General features: G+C 35.5%; 3 protein-coding genes across 4 annotated transcripts; 1 reads left to right on the forward strand and 2 right to left on the reverse strand.

Moving 5' to 3' along the window:
- Positions 1 to 7073: 7073 nt before the first annotated feature.
- Positions 7074 to 16048, reverse strand: LOC140971865 (auxin-responsive protein IAA9-like). The gene is made up of 8 exons (XM_073434398.1): positions 15869 to 16048; positions 14564 to 15193; positions 14352 to 14469; positions 10350 to 10453; positions 8860 to 9044; positions 8648 to 8789; positions 7853 to 7914; positions 7074 to 7381 (listed from the first exon to the last, which is right to left on the reverse strand). The coding sequence occupies exons 2-8, from the start codon at positions 15166 to 15168 to the stop codon at positions 7344 to 7346; spliced, it is 1254 nt and encodes a 417-aa protein (XP_073290499.1). The 5' UTR covers positions 15169 to 15193; positions 15869 to 16048; the 3' UTR covers positions 7074 to 7343.
- On the reverse strand, positions 10106 to 13468 carry LOC140962987 (protein LIKE EARLY STARVATION, chloroplastic). Of its 2 annotated transcripts, none has more exons than XM_073422163.1 (4): positions 12727 to 13466; positions 11610 to 12238; positions 11282 to 11469; positions 10106 to 10852 (listed from the first exon to the last, which is right to left on the reverse strand). In XM_073422163.1, the coding sequence occupies exons 1-4, from the start codon at positions 13250 to 13252 to the stop codon at positions 10477 to 10479; spliced, it is 1719 nt and encodes a 572-aa protein (XP_073278264.1). In that variant the 5' UTR covers positions 13253 to 13466; the 3' UTR covers positions 10106 to 10476. The 2 variants fall into 2 exon arrangements, with proteins under 2 accessions (XP_073278264.1, XP_073278273.1); XM_073422172.1 differs by lacking the exon at positions 10106 to 10852 and adding an exon at positions 10902 to 11104 and having other exon boundaries at positions 12727 to 13468.
- A 1256-nt stretch (positions 16049 to 17304) lies between the features above and the next one.
- On the forward strand, positions 17305 to 18483 carry LOC140971866 (uncharacterized). Its single transcript, XM_073434399.1, has one exon. The coding sequence runs from the start codon at positions 17305 to 17307 to the stop codon at positions 18481 to 18483; it is 1179 nt and encodes a 392-aa protein (XP_073290500.1).
- The last annotated feature ends 2539 nt before the right edge of the window (positions 18484 to 21022 follow it).

A 21022-nucleotide genomic window follows, 5' to 3' on the forward strand; every position in this document is an offset into this window, starting at 1 on the left:
GCATAAACATTAAATTGTGAATTTTGTCATGTCATAAGGATATTCGTATGAAAACAACAACAAAAAAAAAATTCTATTCAAATCCATATTTTTACAGGCAATCGAAATCATGTGCTCTTTAATGTTAAATGGAGCTAAAATTCGATATGGGTTTTATTTCTGGACTTATTTTGAAACGTAATTGCACATAATTGTCGAGATAATTTTTGAAGATAGCAACGCTTAAATCCCGTAGTTTTTTTTACCGTTGGACTGAGTCAATTACTGATATGGCATGTTACCGTTGCAATGTAGGCTTATGCTTATCCGTTTGATTTACATAGCCTAAATTGTCATTACTTGCCTAATTTTTTCTCGAATTTTCTTGCTCGCAAATTCCTCTTCTATTCTTTGTTTTGGGCAAATTTTTCTCACAATCTAAACAATGGCAGGAAAGGGTTTTGATCCTCACGATATCCGCAGTGAAATGGGTCACACAGAGGATGTTGCCCCTTCTCCGGCAACATCCGATGCAACACCCACAGGTTCCAACTTACAAATCATCCCTGCTGCTCTTACGCCGGAACCCCTGGAGATTATTGCACCTGGTGAGGCTGGGAATGCCCTAGACGTTGATAATCCACCTATCATCAGGGTTTTCAATCCACCCTCTCCTCCAAAAAGACGCTCAAAAAAGGCAGGCCGGCTACAACCCTGATCTTACTCCCGGGAAGAGATTTCGTTACAAGGGCCAACCTTCCACTCGCCCTTCGTTGATTGATCCTGCAGAAACTTCGGGAGATGACTCTGCTGATGGTGACTACGAATTGGTTGGTCGTAAAAAACCTGCACCTCGGGTTGCTGTTATCCTTTCATCGTCTTCCTCGGACCAGGATGTTGATGCTCTTTCTGATACTGCTCCTCCCCCCACACAACTCTCGCAGAATCCTTTTGAAGAAAGTGAGGATGAAATTTCGTTGGCCCAATTTATGGCCAACTTGAAAACTCAGAAAGGTAAAGCCTCATTTGCCTCTACTGCTCCCCGAATTTCTAAGAGTCCTACTGCATCAAGCCAGTCTACTACTAAATCTGCTGAGGGAACGGTTTCTGGTGGTGCAAGCAAACCAAATACTCCTGACCCAATGGCTGTCGACTCAGATGCTGCGGCCACTGAGGACAACATTGATCTTTCTGCTTATGATCTGGCCACCAGTTACAACAACATGTTTTACTCTGAGACGGCATTCTCCAATTGGCCTCTCTATGCAACTCGAGAATTTGTTGCGGAACGCAATGTGGATTTGGAAGCTTTTTCCCGGTACAATTTAATCGAGTTTCTGAGATCTCGAGGTTTGTTTTCCACAACCTCGTCTCTTCTTCCGTACTGTCATAAGGTCGTCCTCGAATTCTATGATAATCTGTCTTCGAGTGTTGGCGATCCGCGATCGGCAAAATTTGGACAAGTTTTTGTGCGAAACAGGTTGTACAAATTCACCTCCGATGTCATTAATACACACTATGGTACACCTGCTGTTGCTGAAGGTTCTCCTCCTGATTTAGATGAAGTGATTTCTGTTCTCACTGGTGGAATGGTCAGCAAGTTTCCCCTCCATCCCCATAAGGTCTCAGCTGCTACACTCACATCACTATATTCAGTGCTGCACAAGATTGTCATCCACAATTGGACTCCGACCTCCAACACCACTGTTGTCACCAAGGCTCAGGCCCTGACTCTCTTTGCTATTAGGAACTCAGCCTTCAATTTTGGGTGCCTGGTGTGCAACACGGTTCTGCAGTATGCCAACGGGGGATTGAAATCGTCCAGACTCCCTTTTCCATCTCTCATTTATGGAATTCTGGTGTCTCAGGGGTTCGTTAAGGACGTTGGTGAACCTTCTACAACGGAAAGCGTACTTTTGAAGATTGCTCCTGCTCTTCTACACGGAAAGAGGAAGGTTGATCTTCCTTGGAATGCCACTACCACCGTACCGTCTACTGCTGGTCCTTCTCTGCATTCCACCTCTGATACATCACCCCCTGATGCTGGACCTCCTTCACATATCACCGATTCTCCACCCACATCGGGGTATTTGAAGATTCCAGTTGCTGGTGCTCAGGCTCATCTTGATCATGCCCGCAAAAAGATTGCCCAGGACAAGGCCGATTTGGCTTACTATGAGAATTTGGCTACTACCATCGAGGTTCTGTTGGCAGTAGGCGTCTTTCATGGACAAAAAGGGGGAGATGATAATGCTGGTCCATCTGGAACTAAGGATGACAGTAATGACGAAGAGGATGACAGTGATGATGATGAGAATGATGAATGAGGGTTATTTTTTTTTTTGTTTTCAATGTTTCTGCTCTAGTGTTAGTGTTTTGCGTTTTTGTTAGTTGTGACGAGCCTCTTATACTTTTACTCTTTGAGTAAGTTTGTTTTGTGCAGGTGTTGCTCTGAATGTTGCCAACATTACTAACAACACTTCTGCTAACAGTATCTTATTCAGGGGGAGACTAACATTCTTGAATTCAGGGGGAGTTAATTGGAGCTAACAAGGATAAATAGAATTGATCTCATTTTGTCCAAGAAAAGCAAAAAAGGGGAGATTGAAGGGAAATAATATTGTCGAGTTTGTTAGAATTATAGAATTAAAATATTTCCCTAATTATATCTTTCTTATTGATTTAAATTGAGTATGGAAGTATTATGAGATTTTGCCTTTCTTAAGATAATGAGATAATTGTACAAATATATTTAAGCATATTATTGATTTATTGAGATATTATATTTTTGTTAATGATTTGATGAGATATGATATCAATGTTTAAATAGAGTTTATTTCTAATCAAACTCTTATCTTCCCTTGTTTAACAGATTTCCTTATGAGATAAGGGTCTCATCTATAAAAAGGAAGACCAAGGACTTTGTAGGGTTGGCCGTTCTTTCTCAACAATATACATGCACGTTGCACGTTCTGAACCTTAGAGAAGAACACTTTCAACGTTACTGTTGCCCTGAAGACTGCCGATAGCAAGTATTGCCTTGAGTGTTGGGAACATCTTCAGACAACATCCGTGACGAAGTTGGCCGAAGAGTGTTTCTGAAACTCTAGTTTTCGTTGGCGTTTCTTTTGCTTTCTTATTCACATTTTAATATTGTTGGTTGTTTTAGAAAGCTTTATTTTCTCAACTTGTTGAGAAAATTGATTTTTGTTATAATCACTAGTGATAGGTTTTTGTAAACAGTGTGGTTTTCTAGTGATTAATTTTTGCCATAAGGCACCGCACAAGTATTTATACTTGTGCATATTCAATCTTGTCCATCGTATTTATTTAAAGCAAATTTGTGTTACAAACTTTAATTTCCGCTGCATGTTGTCCGAGATGTTGTAACATCTGGCACAACATTTAATTCTGATTAAACACAAATTCACTATTTTACATCATATTCTGATATTTTCATTATTTATTGATATCTGTCGGACAAAAAATCCTAACAAAATTTTTTGAAGTTCAAAACTTTTCTCTTCTCAATCTTGATCAATTTGTTTGTTCATTTTTACTTTGTTCGAAATTTTCCATCCAAATTTCGACGTCCCAAACCGATCCGGCATGGAGAGTTGCACGAGGTTTTCTACCATAAATGGAAATTGTAATTTGTAAGAGCATCTACATTGGGTGGGTGTGGTTGATCTCTTCCTCTTCATTATTTAATGCATTTATTTTTTAAATTTAAAATTGTCATTTTATTTTTTAAAAAATATCATAAATTTTTTAAGAAGTTATGTTGTTTTTAATTTTATGAGATATCTCTTTCATTTTAAATTTATACTCGAGAAAAAATAATTTGAGTAATAAATATACTTAAAAATAAAAATCACTTAAAGATTGTAAATAAAATTATTAATGTATTTATTAAAAATAAAAATAAAAATAAATATATATGAGTGGATAATGAGACTCGTAAATAATGAGCATTACTGTTAAAATAAATATAAATATATGGGAAGTAGATGTTAATATAATAGATACATACATGCTTTTTGAAAATGAAATTAACATACTGACATGTGTTATAACACTCATGAATATGGATGGATGTCCTAAGTGACTTCAAATTCAAACTTATTATAATTAAAAAAAATAGAAAAGATTGAGTATGAATCTTTTGCACTTAATTTCATTTTATTTTAAATATTATATTCTAACTTTGTCGTTTGAGCATTAATAATCAAGAATTTTTATGACAACACTGTATTTTTCAAAGTTTTATTAATACAAAGTTTCTAAGAAATGGGGTTTTCTTTGTCTGGTGAATTTATAAGAGGAATGAGAGACATGGAAAAGATTTGGAAAACATACTCAAATTTCCAAGCAACTCTCGCAAGGGCTAATTTGACAATCAGCTCTATTCTTCCAAAAACTTACATACACACACACACACACACACACACACACACACACACACATATNTACGCCCATGTAGTAGTCTTACCTAGATTCCTGCAATCACACCAAAAATAACAAAAACGCATAATTAACAAAAACGCATAATTCTGCCCCAAGAAAAACTAATAATCTATACGAATTATAAGAATAATTTAAGTGCACAAATTACACTTATTAGTGTATGATGATTACCATTTCACCTTTTTTAGTTTACTCTAATCCAAAATTAGTTTCAAATGGCGTCTACTTGTAGATTTTTGGCCCCATGTTGATATAATGCAGCCATATGCGGGTGCAGAAGCGTAAAACAAAATGATTAATATCTTGATTCGCATTTAATGGCTATGTGATTCGCATATAATGGCTAAAAAACAAAATCTAAAAATGATACAAAGACTAAGAAATTTTTTTCCCCATAATTGATTAATCTGTATTAATCAAAACTACTTTCATATTGGTCATACTTGAAAATTATTTCTGAAAGCAATTCATAATAGATTTTAACTGGACAAAACAACAATCCAAAAGGGTAAATTTGTAATCAAACGCGACAAAGTTACAAAGCTAAAACTATAATCAATCTAAAAAAACAATTAAGGTTTTTTTTTTTAAAAAAAAAAGAGCACAACGCTAATCATCATTATGTAGAGGGGGTCCATTCCCCTAATCAAGGTTAATTTAATTTAACCATAAAAGGATAAAAATCAGGGCGACAGCATAATTTGGTGGGCATTCAAGAAGGCAGGATGAATGAAAGAGATGGTAATAGTTCACTGGAGAGATGATGTCTATCTAAAGTCCAGAAACTATGTGACTTAATTATTTCATTTGCACAAACTTGAATGATGATGTTTTGTAATGGTAGTTCAAGGTAAGCTGTTGTCATTTTCTTATGTGATCGAAACCAAGTTTTGAATATTGTAAAATTTCATCAAAAATAAATATTATTCATATCTCGTTGAATTATGTATGTATCACTTTTTATTTGAAATCTTCTGTTTTACTTTGTGTATCATTCCATACTAGCTAGGCATATCGGTGTAAATCTTTTATATAATGGAAACTGATTCTTGTGAAGCGAGTTTCGTTCCATCCATACGTGACGACTTCTCGGCTCGTGAATAAGAAGAGTTCAGACTTCCAATCCATGGTACTATTCAACGAGGGGCTCAAACTATAGGTGAATGATATTCGTGCATAAAATTAGTGCTCAATGACACAGTTAGGTGAAGAGATGCATTCGCCCCATGTGCTAACAGTGTCAAGTCTCGATCAAATTCCCTACCAGTGATCGAACATTAATAGAGATGTAGACCTACAAGTCTTTCGCCTAAAATGGGGTGCTCAAGGAGACGCGTATATGGGCTTCTCAACACAAGAACAGGATTTTTTTTAAAGAGAAACAGTGTGTGTATATGTGTGTTGAGTGTGTATATATATTCAAGAAAAGTGTACTTCAAGAAGAGTTTTCATATGTATATAAATTCAAAGGGGTCTTTAGATCTGTAATTTGGTGAAATTTTTATTTATTTATGATATTCGATTATTTATTGAATGAATAACCTTCCATGTCCAAGCATTCGTGTCTAATACATATTAAAATGGCGGTCAAAGATGGGCCAAATTCAATTTTCTTTATGAAATTAAAATTTGTATTTTTTTTGTGGTGGTTATCGACCAACCAAATTTGCAAGGAAACTTGACATATAGCTTATTAATAGTAGTAGTTGAAGAGAATCAATGCAACGTGAAGAAAGAATTAATATCATATCATTCTTGTCCAGAATCAGAGCTCTGTAAGACATAAATATGAAAAGCACATTGTTGAGTATTGAAGTTTAGAACCAAAAATTTAAAACTAAATTGACTAGCTAATTTGCCCATCTCCGATAATTTTATCCACTTGCCAAAAGAATCTGCATACGCTTGCCAAAATCCTCTCTTTCACTAGATGACATTACCTCTCTTATTAAGAGAAAACCGTGCTTGGTTCAAGTTACTCCATCGCAATGTATATATATAAAAAATTGTATAACCGATTTTCGGGTTTTGATAACTTTTTCATGCCTAAGAAACAGCTGTTGGACAGCTAAAGATAATCGTACTAAATTGGGCAATCATCGTTTTCATATGTTTACCCAATTCGTGGAAAGAAATGCTTCTAGCATTAATCAAACTCAATCGGTCTAATAATTATAAAGAAATCAAGTAGCTTGCTTAGCTGCAAACCGAAACCCACCCCAACATTACATCATATTATCACAATCTAATTTATGTTCTACGAAGATATAATATGTGAAATATGTATCAAAAATTGAAATTTGTTAAAGATGCCAGAACGGATTCCTCTATTAGAGAAAGGACATGATTAGCCGGAGAAAACAATGCAATATGCAGAACCCACATTTCAAAGAGAAAAATTTCAATAAACAGCAAATTATTAATTGGTGGGGAACTTGGATGATCGTGCATGGCACTAATCACAAGATTAAAAGCCAAAAACAGAACATTAGATTAAAACACTCGAGGAGATAAGAGGGTTTTTTTTTCCATAAGGTACGCCATAAATTACCGGTGAAATCAAGGTAACATTCTAAAACGAATAAGAAAACACAGACACAACTTGCATAGCAACCAACAGTTGAGAGTGACACAAAATATATCTAATTAAATCACACGCATTCAACAATACAAGTACATCACAACAAACATTTCAGTATAACTATATGGCCAACTAAGAATCTCAAAACCAGTCGTTTCAACAAACCAGAAGACATCTAAAGCATAATTTACGGCCGAATCACACGACATTTTAACAAATCTTTCATTTCCCCATTTCGTTTTTCAGCTTTCATTTAGACTCTGGATCATCCACTATTGACCATGCCGACCACAGAGCCATCTCCCAGAGCGGAAAGTTAGTTTCGGTTCTTTAATTTTTCAGCGGCCCTGGGAGCTGTAAACAAAGAGAGATGTTACAAGAAACTTAAAAAAAAGTCCAACGATACAACAGAAAGGTTCGAGTTCAATTGTTCCATGGGTTTCTTTCCTTGTTTATTTACTATGTTATTTATATTTGTAGGTCCAAGTTTGTCGTGTATCCATGTTTGTATTTCAAGTATTCCAGTTTGAACATTACATTCTCATCCTCATGCAACTTGGCAATTAAACATCCCCAATGCATATATGAAATGAAGATTACGAGAATAGATTATTGAGTTTTAAACCATCTATAGAGTCCAAATGTTCGTATGGTTTTAAAAAGACAATCATAAATCATAAACTGAATAAATAACCGAGAGGCTCTCCAAAGAATTTCTGATCACACAACATATAATATGCTTTTAAAAATTAAGAAGTTCATGCAGTGATAAAAGCTCATATATGGGGATAAACGAAATCCAAATCTTATAATAAAATGGCTAACCTAATCCAATAGCATCAGTGCCTTTCATAATTTTGAGCCTCCGGCATGAGTCAATGAACATCCTAGAACAGAACCACTGCTCAGTCACGTGACAAGTTATGGAAGATATACAAAATAACATCAATAATAACCAATTTCTCATGTTCCATTAACTCAGTTTCACACAATTCCGAGTAGCATATTCAGAAACTCGTGAAATTCCGAGGAAAACAATGCAGATAAATGTCAACCATCCAATTGTGCAAAACTTCACGAGTTTGAAAAATAAATAATTAGAGACGTACGCTGACAAAAAAACACAAGAAATTACTGATGTTTACCAGCCGCATGCACTAAACTCTAAATTATTTATTTTCTTATGAACTAATTCAGAAATTAAATATAAATAACTGCTTACAAGGAATGAGTAAGTTGCAGACTGGATCATAAACCAAATTAAAAAATGTCGAATACTCAAGAATGAAAAGTTGATCAATTCCGACCTTGACTGACATTGCCAAAAAAAAAACAAATTAAATCGAGAAAATTCATATATTTTTAGTGCTGGCGACGCGATAATCAGCGAAATGTTTTCTTACTTTACTTTGCTACTAAGTTAAACCTTCAATTGTGGCACATATTTGACACCACAAATAAATATATTTATATTAAGTGTGCAGATTCATCTAATGAAACTTCGTCTCGAAACTAGATAACTTTGAGTGGATGTAGCTTCATTATTTGTTTTAAAGAAATTATATATGGTAAGCAGCAGCAATAACCATAGACTCAAAGAAGGAACAGTAGAAAATTTACTTCCAAGGGACATCTCCAACAAGCATCCAATCACCATCCTTATCCTCGTAAGTCAGCACATAATCAGGTCCGTGCAAAAGATCCCTCATCTTGTTCTCACTCAATATTTCCTTGTTTGGAGCTCCCTGAGGTCCACATTGTCCTGAAGCCAGAACAGCGTCACATAATCTTGCACATGCTGGAATTATAATCTAAATTGAAGAAAGGCTTACCTAAGGTAAAACAACTGAACATTTTCTCAAGCGCGGTAGAAAGTTCAGCATATGTGGAGTACATTCTCAGATCCACCTTCCTCAGATAAGGAGCACNGTGTGTGTGTGTGTGTGTGTGTAATATAAAAATGGCCATTATCGAGTTGAAAACTTGGGTTGTCCATTTTTTGGAATAACCTTGTTCACTATTGGAATATCCAAAATAGCTTCTTCTTTTTTGTTAAGAGACTTATGTACTCAGTAAAATAATCAAATGGTCTCTTTACCTTTTTACAATTAACAATATGGATCGATGTTCACTAAATATGTATTTTCTGGTGATTGTATGAATGAGATGAGCTCCTGCAAACGATAAAACACGACTGACCTACTACTAGACGACTTGAAAGCACAAACTCCTTAGAAAAAGGCCAGAGATGAGCTCTGACGCATCCTTTCAACGCTCAAGTCAGATATTAGTAGTCAAACAATACATCAGAGTAATAGCTCAAATAAAAAAAAATTAAATGAATGTTTACCCTTTCAACGCTCAAGTCAGATATCCTTTAACTTGTTAGCCGAGGAGACATCCACCACAGCCGTATGGTCAGTAAGCTAAGAGTGGTGCAGTTTCTGTATCGTTAGTACTAGGACTATAAATGAAGCGAGTCAGTTAGTGAATTTTTCGAATTGGTTCGATAAATATTTTACCCATATTCGAATTTATTGAACTCGACTTTGTTCGAATCGAACTCAAGTCAAAATCATTTTGTTCGATTTTCGCGAACATTAATATTTATTATTATAATATAATTATATATTAAATATATATACATTTCGAGCTTTAAAACGTTTTGACCTTTCGAACCATCTCGACCTTACTATCCGAACAATAATTCGAATAGCTCGGAAATATGTTCGAAGATTTTGAGCAACTTACTTTCGAGCCGACCTCGAGCTAAAAAAATTTCGAGTTCGAATTGAACTCGGATATACTTAATCCGAGCCAAATTCGAACCTTAGTTAAAAATCATAATAATTTAGATTTGATTTTTCATTTTTAAATAATAAGAGTACATATACAAAAGAATAAAATAAAAAATCAAAAGTACACACAAAACATGCACATGAGCACCATACACATTGATCGTTTAAATTTGGAAATCTCAAGAGTTCAAATTTTCAAGATTCAAAATGCAATTTCTTGGAAATATCTTTGGTCATTTACAAATTCAATTCAAAAGCAGAGCTTCGACCCGTCTGCGACAAATCGAAGTTACATTTGACTCTAAATTTGAATTGAAATTTCATAATATATTTGACATTCTGATATTCTGAAAAATAATTATCAACTGGAAGTTGAAACATATGGTTTAATAAATTATCACATAGTTGTAGCATAAAATAAAACCAGTATTAAACGTAACTTGAAAAGTGAAAGATATTAGAAGCCCTCTCATATGGCCAACCAAAGATGTAACATAATACATGTAGATAAAGAGACCCTTCACCGACGAAACTTTTTCGACCATTCGGATGATTTCTTGACATTAGTATGCATATACTTAAGAGGTGAACCCAGGAATTTAGACAAGTTCGCCTTTTGGGTCCGCCCCTATGCGTGAAGAAACGAAGCTTTTAGGACCATTCGGATGGTTTCTTGACATCACGTAGGGGAACCGAGTTCTCAAAGCAATGATAGAAACCATAATGTGGGTACCTTTCATACCAAGTCTCTTGCTGGACGTGAGTATCCCAGTGCTCCCCACTGCTGCTCTTCCCATACTTGTGTACCCATCCGGAGCCGTTGTGTCCTTCGCCCCATGTTCTGTTCCAACGATCTCCATACTTTCCTTCCCACCATGTTTCCCCTTGCTTAACCCCATGGCTGTTGAGATCAAAGTTCTCGTCCCATTTATCGCCCCATTTTGACCAGCCATCTCCCTCAAAACGCTCAGCCCATTTGTCTGTGTATTTTATGCCTCCTCCTAGACCATCATATGTCTCACCCCACCTACAGCGAGAGAGCATAGGGTACGAACAATATAGCAAAGAAAGAATAAAAAAAAGTTGTGAAATGTAACCGAACATCAAATCAATGTAACAGTAGCTGTAGCTGTAGCTGTAGCTGTAGCTGTAGCAGTAAGCCTTTAAAAAAATATGATTTTAGATTCAAGTGGTATGATAAATGTCATGGGATTGATCCATTCACGTCTGTTTGACCTTTGTTCGTTGACTCCGCCATTCAGGAACTAGCAGGCTCAACCTATGATAAGAAGTGCTCGTGTGTGAAGACGATTAGGGGTCGAGAGTTACAAATCTATAATTATATTTCAAATGGAAGTTTCTTTACTCAACACATATCATCTTCTTCCCTTGATTAATTTCCTATACTTGGTGAATTCTTAAATTCGCCACCAAATACAATTAAACAATTTCGTACCTCTCATGCCAAACATGAGCATGTCCAGCATCTAAGGGAGTGTAAGGATCGATGCTGCACCACTTGTCAGCCCACTTCTCAGCTTTGCCAGCACCATAACGCTCCCACCATTTTTCTTGCCACTCGCTCCCATGATTGTTCTTCCCCCACTTTTCTGCGGTTTTTTCAAGATATACAATCCCCTCATTCTGCAAAACATGAGTCACTTAAATTCAAAGAAAACATGCCAACTTTATGATGTATCGAACCGTGATTTAAAAGTTGAGATATTCAAACTTTCACCCCATGGAAATAGAAAACCAAAGAAAAATTGTGATAAAGTAATAACCTGACTCATTGTTTCCCTCCAATATTCACGCCAAACATTTCCAGCAGCATCACGTCCAGATTTCTCCGAACCAAGTTCCTTATAGCCAAACTCGTCTGAGGCTTCCCAATATTTGTTCTCCCATTCAACAGCCTTATCAGAACTGACGCCTCGAATCAGAGTCCATTTACAGAGGACCCCATCAGGCCGCTGTTCTATTCCCGTCTCCTTCCACCATTTTGATCCATCAGGAACAACCCCTTGCGAAGATGCTTGGTTCGCTTCATTAAGAGCCTGAGCTGCTTCAGCCGCTTGTGCTGAAAATTGAACCTCGATGTCATTCTGTTCTTCCAAATGAGGTGTAAATTCCGATTTTTCGATCTCCAAGGATGACTGGAGTGGGGGAAGAAAAGGGCTATATTTAGTTTGAGGAATTGTGGTCTGAAAAGGGATGGAGAAAGTATCAGATGATCGTTCTTTCTCTAACACTGGGAAGAATCGTGCAGGAGATGGAGATGTTTGGCCAGCAAGCTTTGGACTAAACGAACCATCATCATCTGGAGGAGGTTCCCAGGTCCAGAAACTTGGACCAGGCGTACCAACATCTATGCTTCTGGATTGTGACGCCAAAGAGCTTCCATTTTGTATCCCTGGTCAAGTTTGTACTCTATGATTAAGCACGATTCAATAATATGAGATGAAAATAGCGTTCCACATATCATGACGAACACAGCCTCGAATACAAAGAGAATGTCCGACCGAGGTAATTTTTCAAACTATCCTGTTGAATACATGATGATGATCATGCTCAAAGTATTTTTATCCTGTGTTTCGGACTTCTTGTTTTATGCTGTAAGGTTAACTGAGAAAGCACATTCTATCAGACGCTGATCACCAACAGAGAACAGTCACCAGTCAGTATGGCTATTGTGTCATCATTTGGAGATTCAATATCTCATGCTACAGTTATGCACCATAAATGAAATAAATTTCAAACAAAATGAAGCAATACATGTCTAAATATCGCCCATAGATGTAATTCATAAAAAAAAATATTTAATTAAATCTTGAGGTTTATGGACAAAGAAATAATGATCAAGAACCATGTTTTAAAAAAAAAAAAAAAAAAAAAAAAAACCTTCTTGCGGATCCTCGCCATTTTCACCGCCTCTCTGAACTTCCACATCACCGGAATCCTCCACCTGCGGCTGAGCATTATCCTTAACCAGAGCTCTGGCAGCGGCAATTGCAGCCGCCGCCCGATCAATCACCTGAATCCTCTGAATCTTATCTCTTTCCTCGACAGAAAATTCTAGAAGCTTCTTGAACTCATTGTTCCTCCTCTCCAATTCTTCATCACTTTCCTCTGTCCCCTGCCCACTATCATCGGAAGTATTCTCCGCCATCCTTTCGAACTCCGCGGACTTCCTCTCTCGCTCCATCGCTTTCTTCCACATCTCCAGATACGAGTCTCCTCCCCCATCTGCAGCACCGATTCTCGAAATCCTCACAGTGCTGTTCTTGTCTTTTAGTATATTACTGGACAGAAAATGTACATCTTTGGTGAAGATCAGAAAAGGGTCGCTGAGTCTGCGACGGTAGAGTAGTGGGGAAGAGACGATTAAGGCGGCGCGTGGGTGAGCTAGTTTGAAATGGGTAGCCATTTCGGAGGTTTTCGGAGGAGCACACGCAGAATTTGATCGACTGAAGCCAGTTTATATCCAAAATTCTTCGGGAAAATGCGAAGATTTCCGTAGAATTGAAGGAACGCAGCGATGCTGTCCCCAAAAAAGTTAAAAAATTTATCAGAAATACATGTGCTCCCATAGGAGAAGATTCTTGAATCAACTGTGGGCACGAGGTATTTAGCGCTTTTAGGTGGAAATTATAGAGAAATTTGTTTGTGTATATTATATATTTATTTTTTTTTTTAAAAGTAGTTTTTTGTTTGATGATTTTATGGATTTTATTTGTGATTTTATAAATTTTTATTTGTGAAATATGTCAATTATGTTTATATTTACAATAGAAGATAATATTTTTGATATAAAAAAGTAATATTTTTTATAGATAACCTACATAGAATATCTATATCACAAAATTGATGTGTCTCACAAAAAAAATTAAAGCGAGATTTCACTTTCTCAACACACCAAAGTTGTCGACCATGAGAGATTAGTGTTTGATCTTATAAATTCAAAATCAATTAAACAAAGTTTTAGTTCTAATGATGATTTAAAACTTTTTCTAGTTTATTATAACCTCTTAGAATGAGTACTCGTGATAGAATCACTTGTGGAACGAGTGAAAATATCCAGAAACCTACAAATTCTCAAGTATACGAACTTTTGTTTATGTATATATTGTTTCAAATTTTGTAAGCTCGAACACGACTTGCACTTGATCTTGTGCTCGAAAATATTTATAACATAACAGAGATCGAACTCGTCCTTGTCCTCGATCTTGAAAAATAAAATTGAATCTTTTCATGTAACATAATTTCATCATCCCAACTCATACATAATTACTCGCCTAGCTCTCGAGCTAATGAAGTTGAAACAATTAAAACTCAAATTTGACTCGAGTTTTGACCGAGCCACTCACAAGTATCTTAGCTCTCTTGCACCCGTGATTGTTCCTGTATTATTTTGCCCACGAGCACGGGCGGAGCCACATGCTTGTACACCCGAGCTTTAGTCAGAGTGGCCCGATTTTTTTTAAAAAAATTTATATGTAAATTTTGTATAATTTTGGAANACTGACCTTCACAAAAAGAGCACCAGGACCAGGTTTACCATCAACTTCATCGTTGTTCTTTGTGTTTGTGGCCAGAGTATTCTTTCTGTAGGATCTGATAGGAGGCCAACCAACAACCTGTGCCCTGCAAAACAATGAACAATACAAAAGTCGTAGGTCCCAGAATAACTTGATTACAATACTCATCTATTGCCATTTAACGAGCTTAAAACACGCACTTAGCTGCAGGTACACTACTGGCGTTAGATCCATTCATCTTGTCCTTGCATTCCTGTGACTTCTTCGCAGGCACCTCTGTCTTAATGGATGGTTGGGTTCCAGATGACCTGTTGGAAAGCATAACATTTATCCCAGCATTGCCAGCCAAGTTTGCTTGTTCAGGATCAGAAACCGACCCATTCAACGTCCAATTCCCTTCATTAAATCCATCTACAGTATCTGAGAATCCTCTTTTGTTGCCGGAAGTGACCGTCTTTTGCGATACCAAACAGATTCCTTCCTTTGATGGAGCCAGCGGAAACAGTTGCTTCTCGTCAAGATTCCCGGAACTCAACGGGGTAAAACCTAGATCTCTCTCTGGCGATTGGCATCCAGGAAGACCAAGCCGCAATTCAGTCGCTTTCAGATTCAACTTGTTCTTGTTTTCTTCAGGTATTCTTGAGAACGCAGAGCTATCAACTGAAGAACAATCAGACAGACCCATGTAATTGCGTTCTTTCAACCCCAATTCATTCTGGGTGATGCAATCTGTAGATGCTGAAGATGCCATCAAAGAAACATTACATTGACTTTTCCCCTCAATACCCAACAGTGGTGGAGACATCAAGTGCAATACAATATCCTACAATCTGCAAAATAGAGGTTCATTGAGAAAACTAACAGTAGTCTTAAACTGATTTACGCAAACATATTCATGGAACAATAACATTAACTTACCCAAATATAAGAGTAACTCTTGAAAGGAAAACTTTGTCGTGAAAATCTTTATTTCTACTAGGGACAAGTAAGGAAATATTCACACAAAACGGAAAGGTTTATCATGAAATCTGCAACCCTAAAATGAAGAAAAAGGCAAAACTAAACATAATTTCGGATAGTCAAAACAGATACTCCAATTCTCCTAAAAAAATTTAAAAAATCAAAACATCAAATCACTACCAGAGAAAAGTTTTTTCGAACAGAGACAATCAATCAAATTCCTCCATAAACAAGCAGATGAATACTGATTACCGCCACACAAAAATGGGAAAAAAACATAAAATCAAACGACAGAGTCATATTTGGCAACTTCCCCACAACCTCCACAGCCATAACCCAAAATCTCACTCTTCCAACCTTCAATCAGTGCTCATACAGAAGCACAAGATCTACGACACACGTCACACTATCATATAGTCAAAAGACAACAAATGCTACAAACAAACTAAAGATCTCAGCTCAATTTTAGTACCACCAAGCCAAAAAACAACAAATTCGAAAAAAAAAAGGCATTTCCACTTGTCCGCGAGAATAGTAGCTCGTACCTGCAAATTATACACGAATCGAGCAGTAACAGCAGAAGCTTAAAGAAGATGCGGATTCAGAACTCGGACGAAATGTAGAGAAAAGCAGGAAACGCAAAACAGAGAGGATTTTTCAAGTACCCTCCATCCGAAGAAGAGGAAGTTAGAAACAAAAGCTAGAGAGAAGAATATATGTATATGTATGTAATACGAGTAAAAAAATTGCAATCCGACAGGGTGGGGGCATAAAGGGGATTTTGTGTGAGAGTGGGAAAGGGATCATCGACGGCTGGGAGAGATTCGAGCAAGTGGATCGTGGCCGTTGAAGATGCTCATGGAGATATAATTACCTGTTGTTGTTACTGGATCTCTTTTAAAACTCTCTGGCAGAGACCCAAATGGCGAATATGCCCTTCATATTTGTAAATAACAGATGCTCTATATAAATAATTATATGGTTCACAAATAATTATTAGCTTAATTAAATTTTTAAAACTCAAACAAGTCTAGGATGATGTTTCACAATTATGTTTCACAATTAAATTGTGAAAACTAAAAATTGTTTTGGTTGTTCTGTTATCAAAATTGGAGTTGTATACGTCACCATCACCATTTGAGTGAAGTGGCTAAACATTTTCTTTTTATTTAGAGGAACATGAACTCGAACCTACTTAAGACAAAAATTTGTATGAGACGATCTCACAGGTCGTATTTTGTGAGACGGNTCTGGGTAGATCAATTTAAAATATTAAAAGATTTTAGAGTTTAAAATTCTAGCTCGGGCAAAGCCATATTTCTGGCTCCGCTACTGCCCACGAGAACTATCTATCATTGATTATTTCTATGGTTTACCTTTTCTTTTGTAGAAAATAATGATTTTGTAATAGTTAAAAAAACAATCGGAATGTTAGAAATCCTAAGGGTACTCACATTAACACCCCTTTAACACCCACTCTCCAATATGAGTGAGCGTTATGGCGTTCATACGTATAAACGCCCCTGTGTCAGTCTTTTTCAAAAAAAAAATTCGATAATTAGCGACGGTTTGTGATACACCGTCGCTATTGGCGACAGAGTTTAAACACCGTCGCTATTTGCGACGGATTTTAAAAAACCGTCGCTAAACGCGGGCCCCACACACATGATGAATATTGATTTAAATTTCAAATTTGTATGTTTTAAAAAAAATTCGAAAAATAAAATAAATTAAAAAATAAAGTTAAATTAAAAACTAACGGTTGTTTTTGTTTTTAAAATTAAAAAATTGTGTTAATGAATAATTAACGGCTAGTTTAATAAAAAATAATGTATTCATCTATAAATATTCACACACTACACAAATTATTTCAAACATCAAAACATATTATTTTTCACTCCAAAAATCTTCTCTCTTCTATTTTCCTCATTTCAAATTCATTTTTTTTTCAAAAATTTCTTAAATCCTACTTTGTTCCGAAATGGATGAAAATTACCGAGGGTTTTTTAGAAATTTCGTGAGTTATCCAAAAAAGCCGGAAGAAAATACTTCTTCCCAAAATTCGGAAATTCCACCAAAATATCCATATTTTTCATACCCACCAAATTATCCACATAATCCATATCCACCAAATTATCCTTACAATTCATATCCATCAAATTATCCATATAATCCATATCCACCAAACTATCCATCTAATCCACATGCAACCAGTATGCCATTTATTTCTCCGACGGAAAATGAACCGGCCACTCCGACTTTCGTCCCAGAGACTCAATTGTCCGACCGTGAATCCCCAATTGAAGTCGTAAATTTGGAGAATGTGGATTCTGGCGCTGATGGTAGAAAAAAACGATCAACCTGGAGAAAGATTGAAGACGAGGTCTTAGCGAGATCGTTTGTCACTATCAGCGATGACCCAATTATCGGCAATGATCAAAAGGCGGAAGCTTTCTGGGGACGTGTTGCAAGCTACTACAATGACAATCGTCCCACAGGTACACCCAATAGAAGTGCAAGTGTCATACGATCACACTGGCACAATACCATCCAAAAAAAAGTATATCGCATCAATGCAAATTACAATAGTATTTATAGTGCATATCGTAGTGGCCACAGTGATGAGGATATACTACGACTTGCGTATGAAAAATATCGTGCGGAAAATAACGGCATCGCATTTAATCTTGAGCATGTGTGTAGGATCGTAAAAGAGCGTCCAATGTTTACTCCACAATCCGTTGATCACCTTGTTAGCACGAAGAAGGCAAGGACCTCGGAGTCGGGAGCAAGCAACACCTCATCCAACCAAGATGCGAGTCTACATGTAGACCTAATCGAAGAAGAAAAACGTCCAATGGGTCAGAAGGCAGCAAAAAGAAAGGGAAAAGGTAAAACGAGATCGGACATGGAGTGTATGACAACAAACTTGGACAATATGTTTGCAAAGTTTACTGAATATACAAGCATGAAAAAAGTTGAAGTTGAAATGAAACAAAAACAACTCGAAGTAGAGGAGATGAAAGCAAAAGTGGCTATGACCAAAGTTCAACTAAAGGAATATGCAATCCTTTCGAAGGATACTTCGCAAATGACATATGAGCAACTTATCATCCACGAACGTCTATGTCAAGAGATTAGGGAGAGATGGAATATTTAATTTTCAGTTATTGTAATTTTCGATTATTGTAATTTTCATTTGTTATAATTTTCATTTTCGTTAATGTAACTCTCCGATCAATTAGTATTTTGCATCTTCTCTTAAGTTTAATTTATTTTCTAATATTTTTATGCAATTTTTATTTTTTATTTTATGTTGTACCGTTTTATTTTAGGTTTATAATAATTTTTTAATTTTAAATAAATGACACTCATAAAATTAAATGATTTTACGTATTAAATATATAAAAACATATTATTATTAATATAAAATAATAATAATTCAAATTTCTTAAAAAATTTGAAAGTGAATATATTTAATTTAAAGTAAGAGTAAGATGAATGAGTGGACAGCGGGATCTACAAATAATGAGTGCGAATGTTAAAATGAATGTGAGAGAATAGACGTGTTAATGTAATGTGTATGTTGCATGTGGAACTTACGATTTTTGATGAGGTGGTGGATGACACCCACCAATGCGGATGCTCTAATGTCGTTTGAACAAAATGACATGTAAAGGTGACGTGTTCTGGTTTATACCAATAATTGGTGGTTGAATGTCGTGCGAAGTCAGATGCTGGGCCTGGATCAAGTTGCTTCAGGGGCCTGATCCTGGCCCACCAAGTCAGATGATTTGTTTAGTCCTGGGCTCAGGCCCATGAATATTGTTGATTGATTGATCAGGCTTTTTTGCAAATTGACCGAAGCATATTATTTCGATCCAATAATTATACATATTTAAAAATATTATATAATATTATTTAATAAATATTAAATGTAATTTATATATTTTTATTTATATTTTAATAAAAACTAGCATGTTGGCACACGCAAAAACAATTTTTATACCATTTGTCTGACTCATTCTTTGTTGTATATTATAAGGTTTGAAGTTCTAAAATTGAAAGTATATATTTAGTGGTTTTATTTCATGAGTAGGTCTCTTGTGAGATGGTCTCACGAACTTTTATCCGTGAGACGGGTCAACCCTATCGATATTCACAATAAAAAGTAATACTCTTAACATAAAAAGTAATACTTTTTCAAGGATGACCCAAATAAGAGATTCGTCTCACAAAATACGACCCGGGAGACCGTCTCACAAGTTTTTGCCTTATTCTATTTTCTACAAAATTCTCAATAAAAAGTAATTTGTTGCTCGGTAATTGAAATGATGTGGTTTTTTTTTTTTTTTGGTCTGTCAATCATTAAATTTGTTGAAAACCATCTTATAGCAAATTTTGGTCTATGATTCAATAATTGAAATTTATTTTCCTCTCAATTATAGATTCTTGAAAAGGTAACGACTTAGAGTCGTAGATTGATTTGGACTTGCAGATTGGGCTGGTGTTTGCATTATACCGAATATTTACGGTATACCTAAATATTTATATGATATTGATATTATATTGTTAATTCATACCGAAAATCATATGTTTGCTAAAAAAATCATTACAATACAATATGGTTACGTTAACTTTAGATAAAAATTGTATTATATTTTAAAAATTAGTTACTTTGAGTCTTTGATCTTAGTTTTATTATTTTATTTATAATTTCATTAGTTAAATGTATTATATATTTTTAAATTTATAAATATTATTTCGATATATATCGAAATACCAAAATTTTCAAAATTCTATACTGATACAGTACCGACAATTTCTATATTAATATCATACTCTATGAATTGTTCGGTATAATGAAAATATCGATATTTTCTTATAATAACTTTGATATTTTTCACAACCATTAATTCCTCTTATAATCCGAATATATCTAAAGTCACATATTTTTAGATAATTACAATCAAAAATAATAATTGTATTGACAATATTTGAGAATATATTAAGTTTTTAAACCCACCCCCTTTCGCACGAAATTTTTTTGGTACTATTTTTGATATGACATGAAACCTTGTTTATGAAGATGTTTGTGAAAAAACAATTGAAATGGGTATGAAAGCATAAATACACAATAATTCTTGGCATTACATGCTCAAAATATATCATCTTCTTACCTTGCTCCAATTCAATTAAATAGAATTGGACATTCCCAATATCAAATGTGTTAGATCAGTTTAAGACTTCCTTATAAGTGCTAAAAAGTTGAGTTAGCAAACCATGAAACTATTTATGATCTAAACTGATCAGTCGAGTGACTTAAAGTTAAATTGTGAAAATAACTCAAACCATTACAAATTTTTTTTTGGTCAAACTCATAACAAAGCATGAAAAGAGACAAAAGGTGTGTGTGTGTCAGAATTAATTTTGTAAAAGTAAATAAATGAACAAATAAGCTTGTTTCTGGAAGTTAACGATCAAATCCCTCTATTATGTATCCCCTTCCTCCAGCTTCGGAAAGTTTCATTAGATGACTTTGATTTATACATGTATGTTGTACAAATTCACTCTAACTTAATTCGCACTCTCAATTATTACCCATAGAATACTCGGTCCATCAAGACAACGAGTCATAACTGACCCACTACGGATAATCTAGATGACAATCTTGTTGTTCCACTATCGATCAACAAATG

Source organism: Primulina huaijiensis, chromosome 2 (assembly GCF_012295235.1).
Source record: "Primulina huaijiensis isolate GDHJ02 chromosome 2, ASM1229523v2, whole genome shotgun sequence".
NCBI lineage: Eukaryota > Viridiplantae > Streptophyta > Magnoliopsida > Lamiales > Gesneriaceae > Primulina > Primulina huaijiensis.

Coding starts and splice junctions, on each gene's coding strand:
- LOC140962987 (XM_073422163.1), bottom strand. CDS start 13,252: ATGGCTACCCATTTCAAACTAGCTCACCCACGCGCCGCCTTAATCGTC. Junction 12,239..12,726: donor TGGCGAGGATCCGCAAGAAG/GTTTTTTTTTTT, acceptor AAACTTGACCAG/GGATACAAAATGGAAGCTCT. Junction 10,853..11,281: donor GCTCATGTTTGGCATGAGAG/GTACGAAATTGT, acceptor CTCTCGCTGTAG/GTGGGGTGAGACATATGATG.
- LOC140971866 (XM_073434399.1), top strand. CDS start 17,305: ATGGATGAAAATTACCGAGGGTTTTTTAGAAATTTCGTGAGTTATCCA.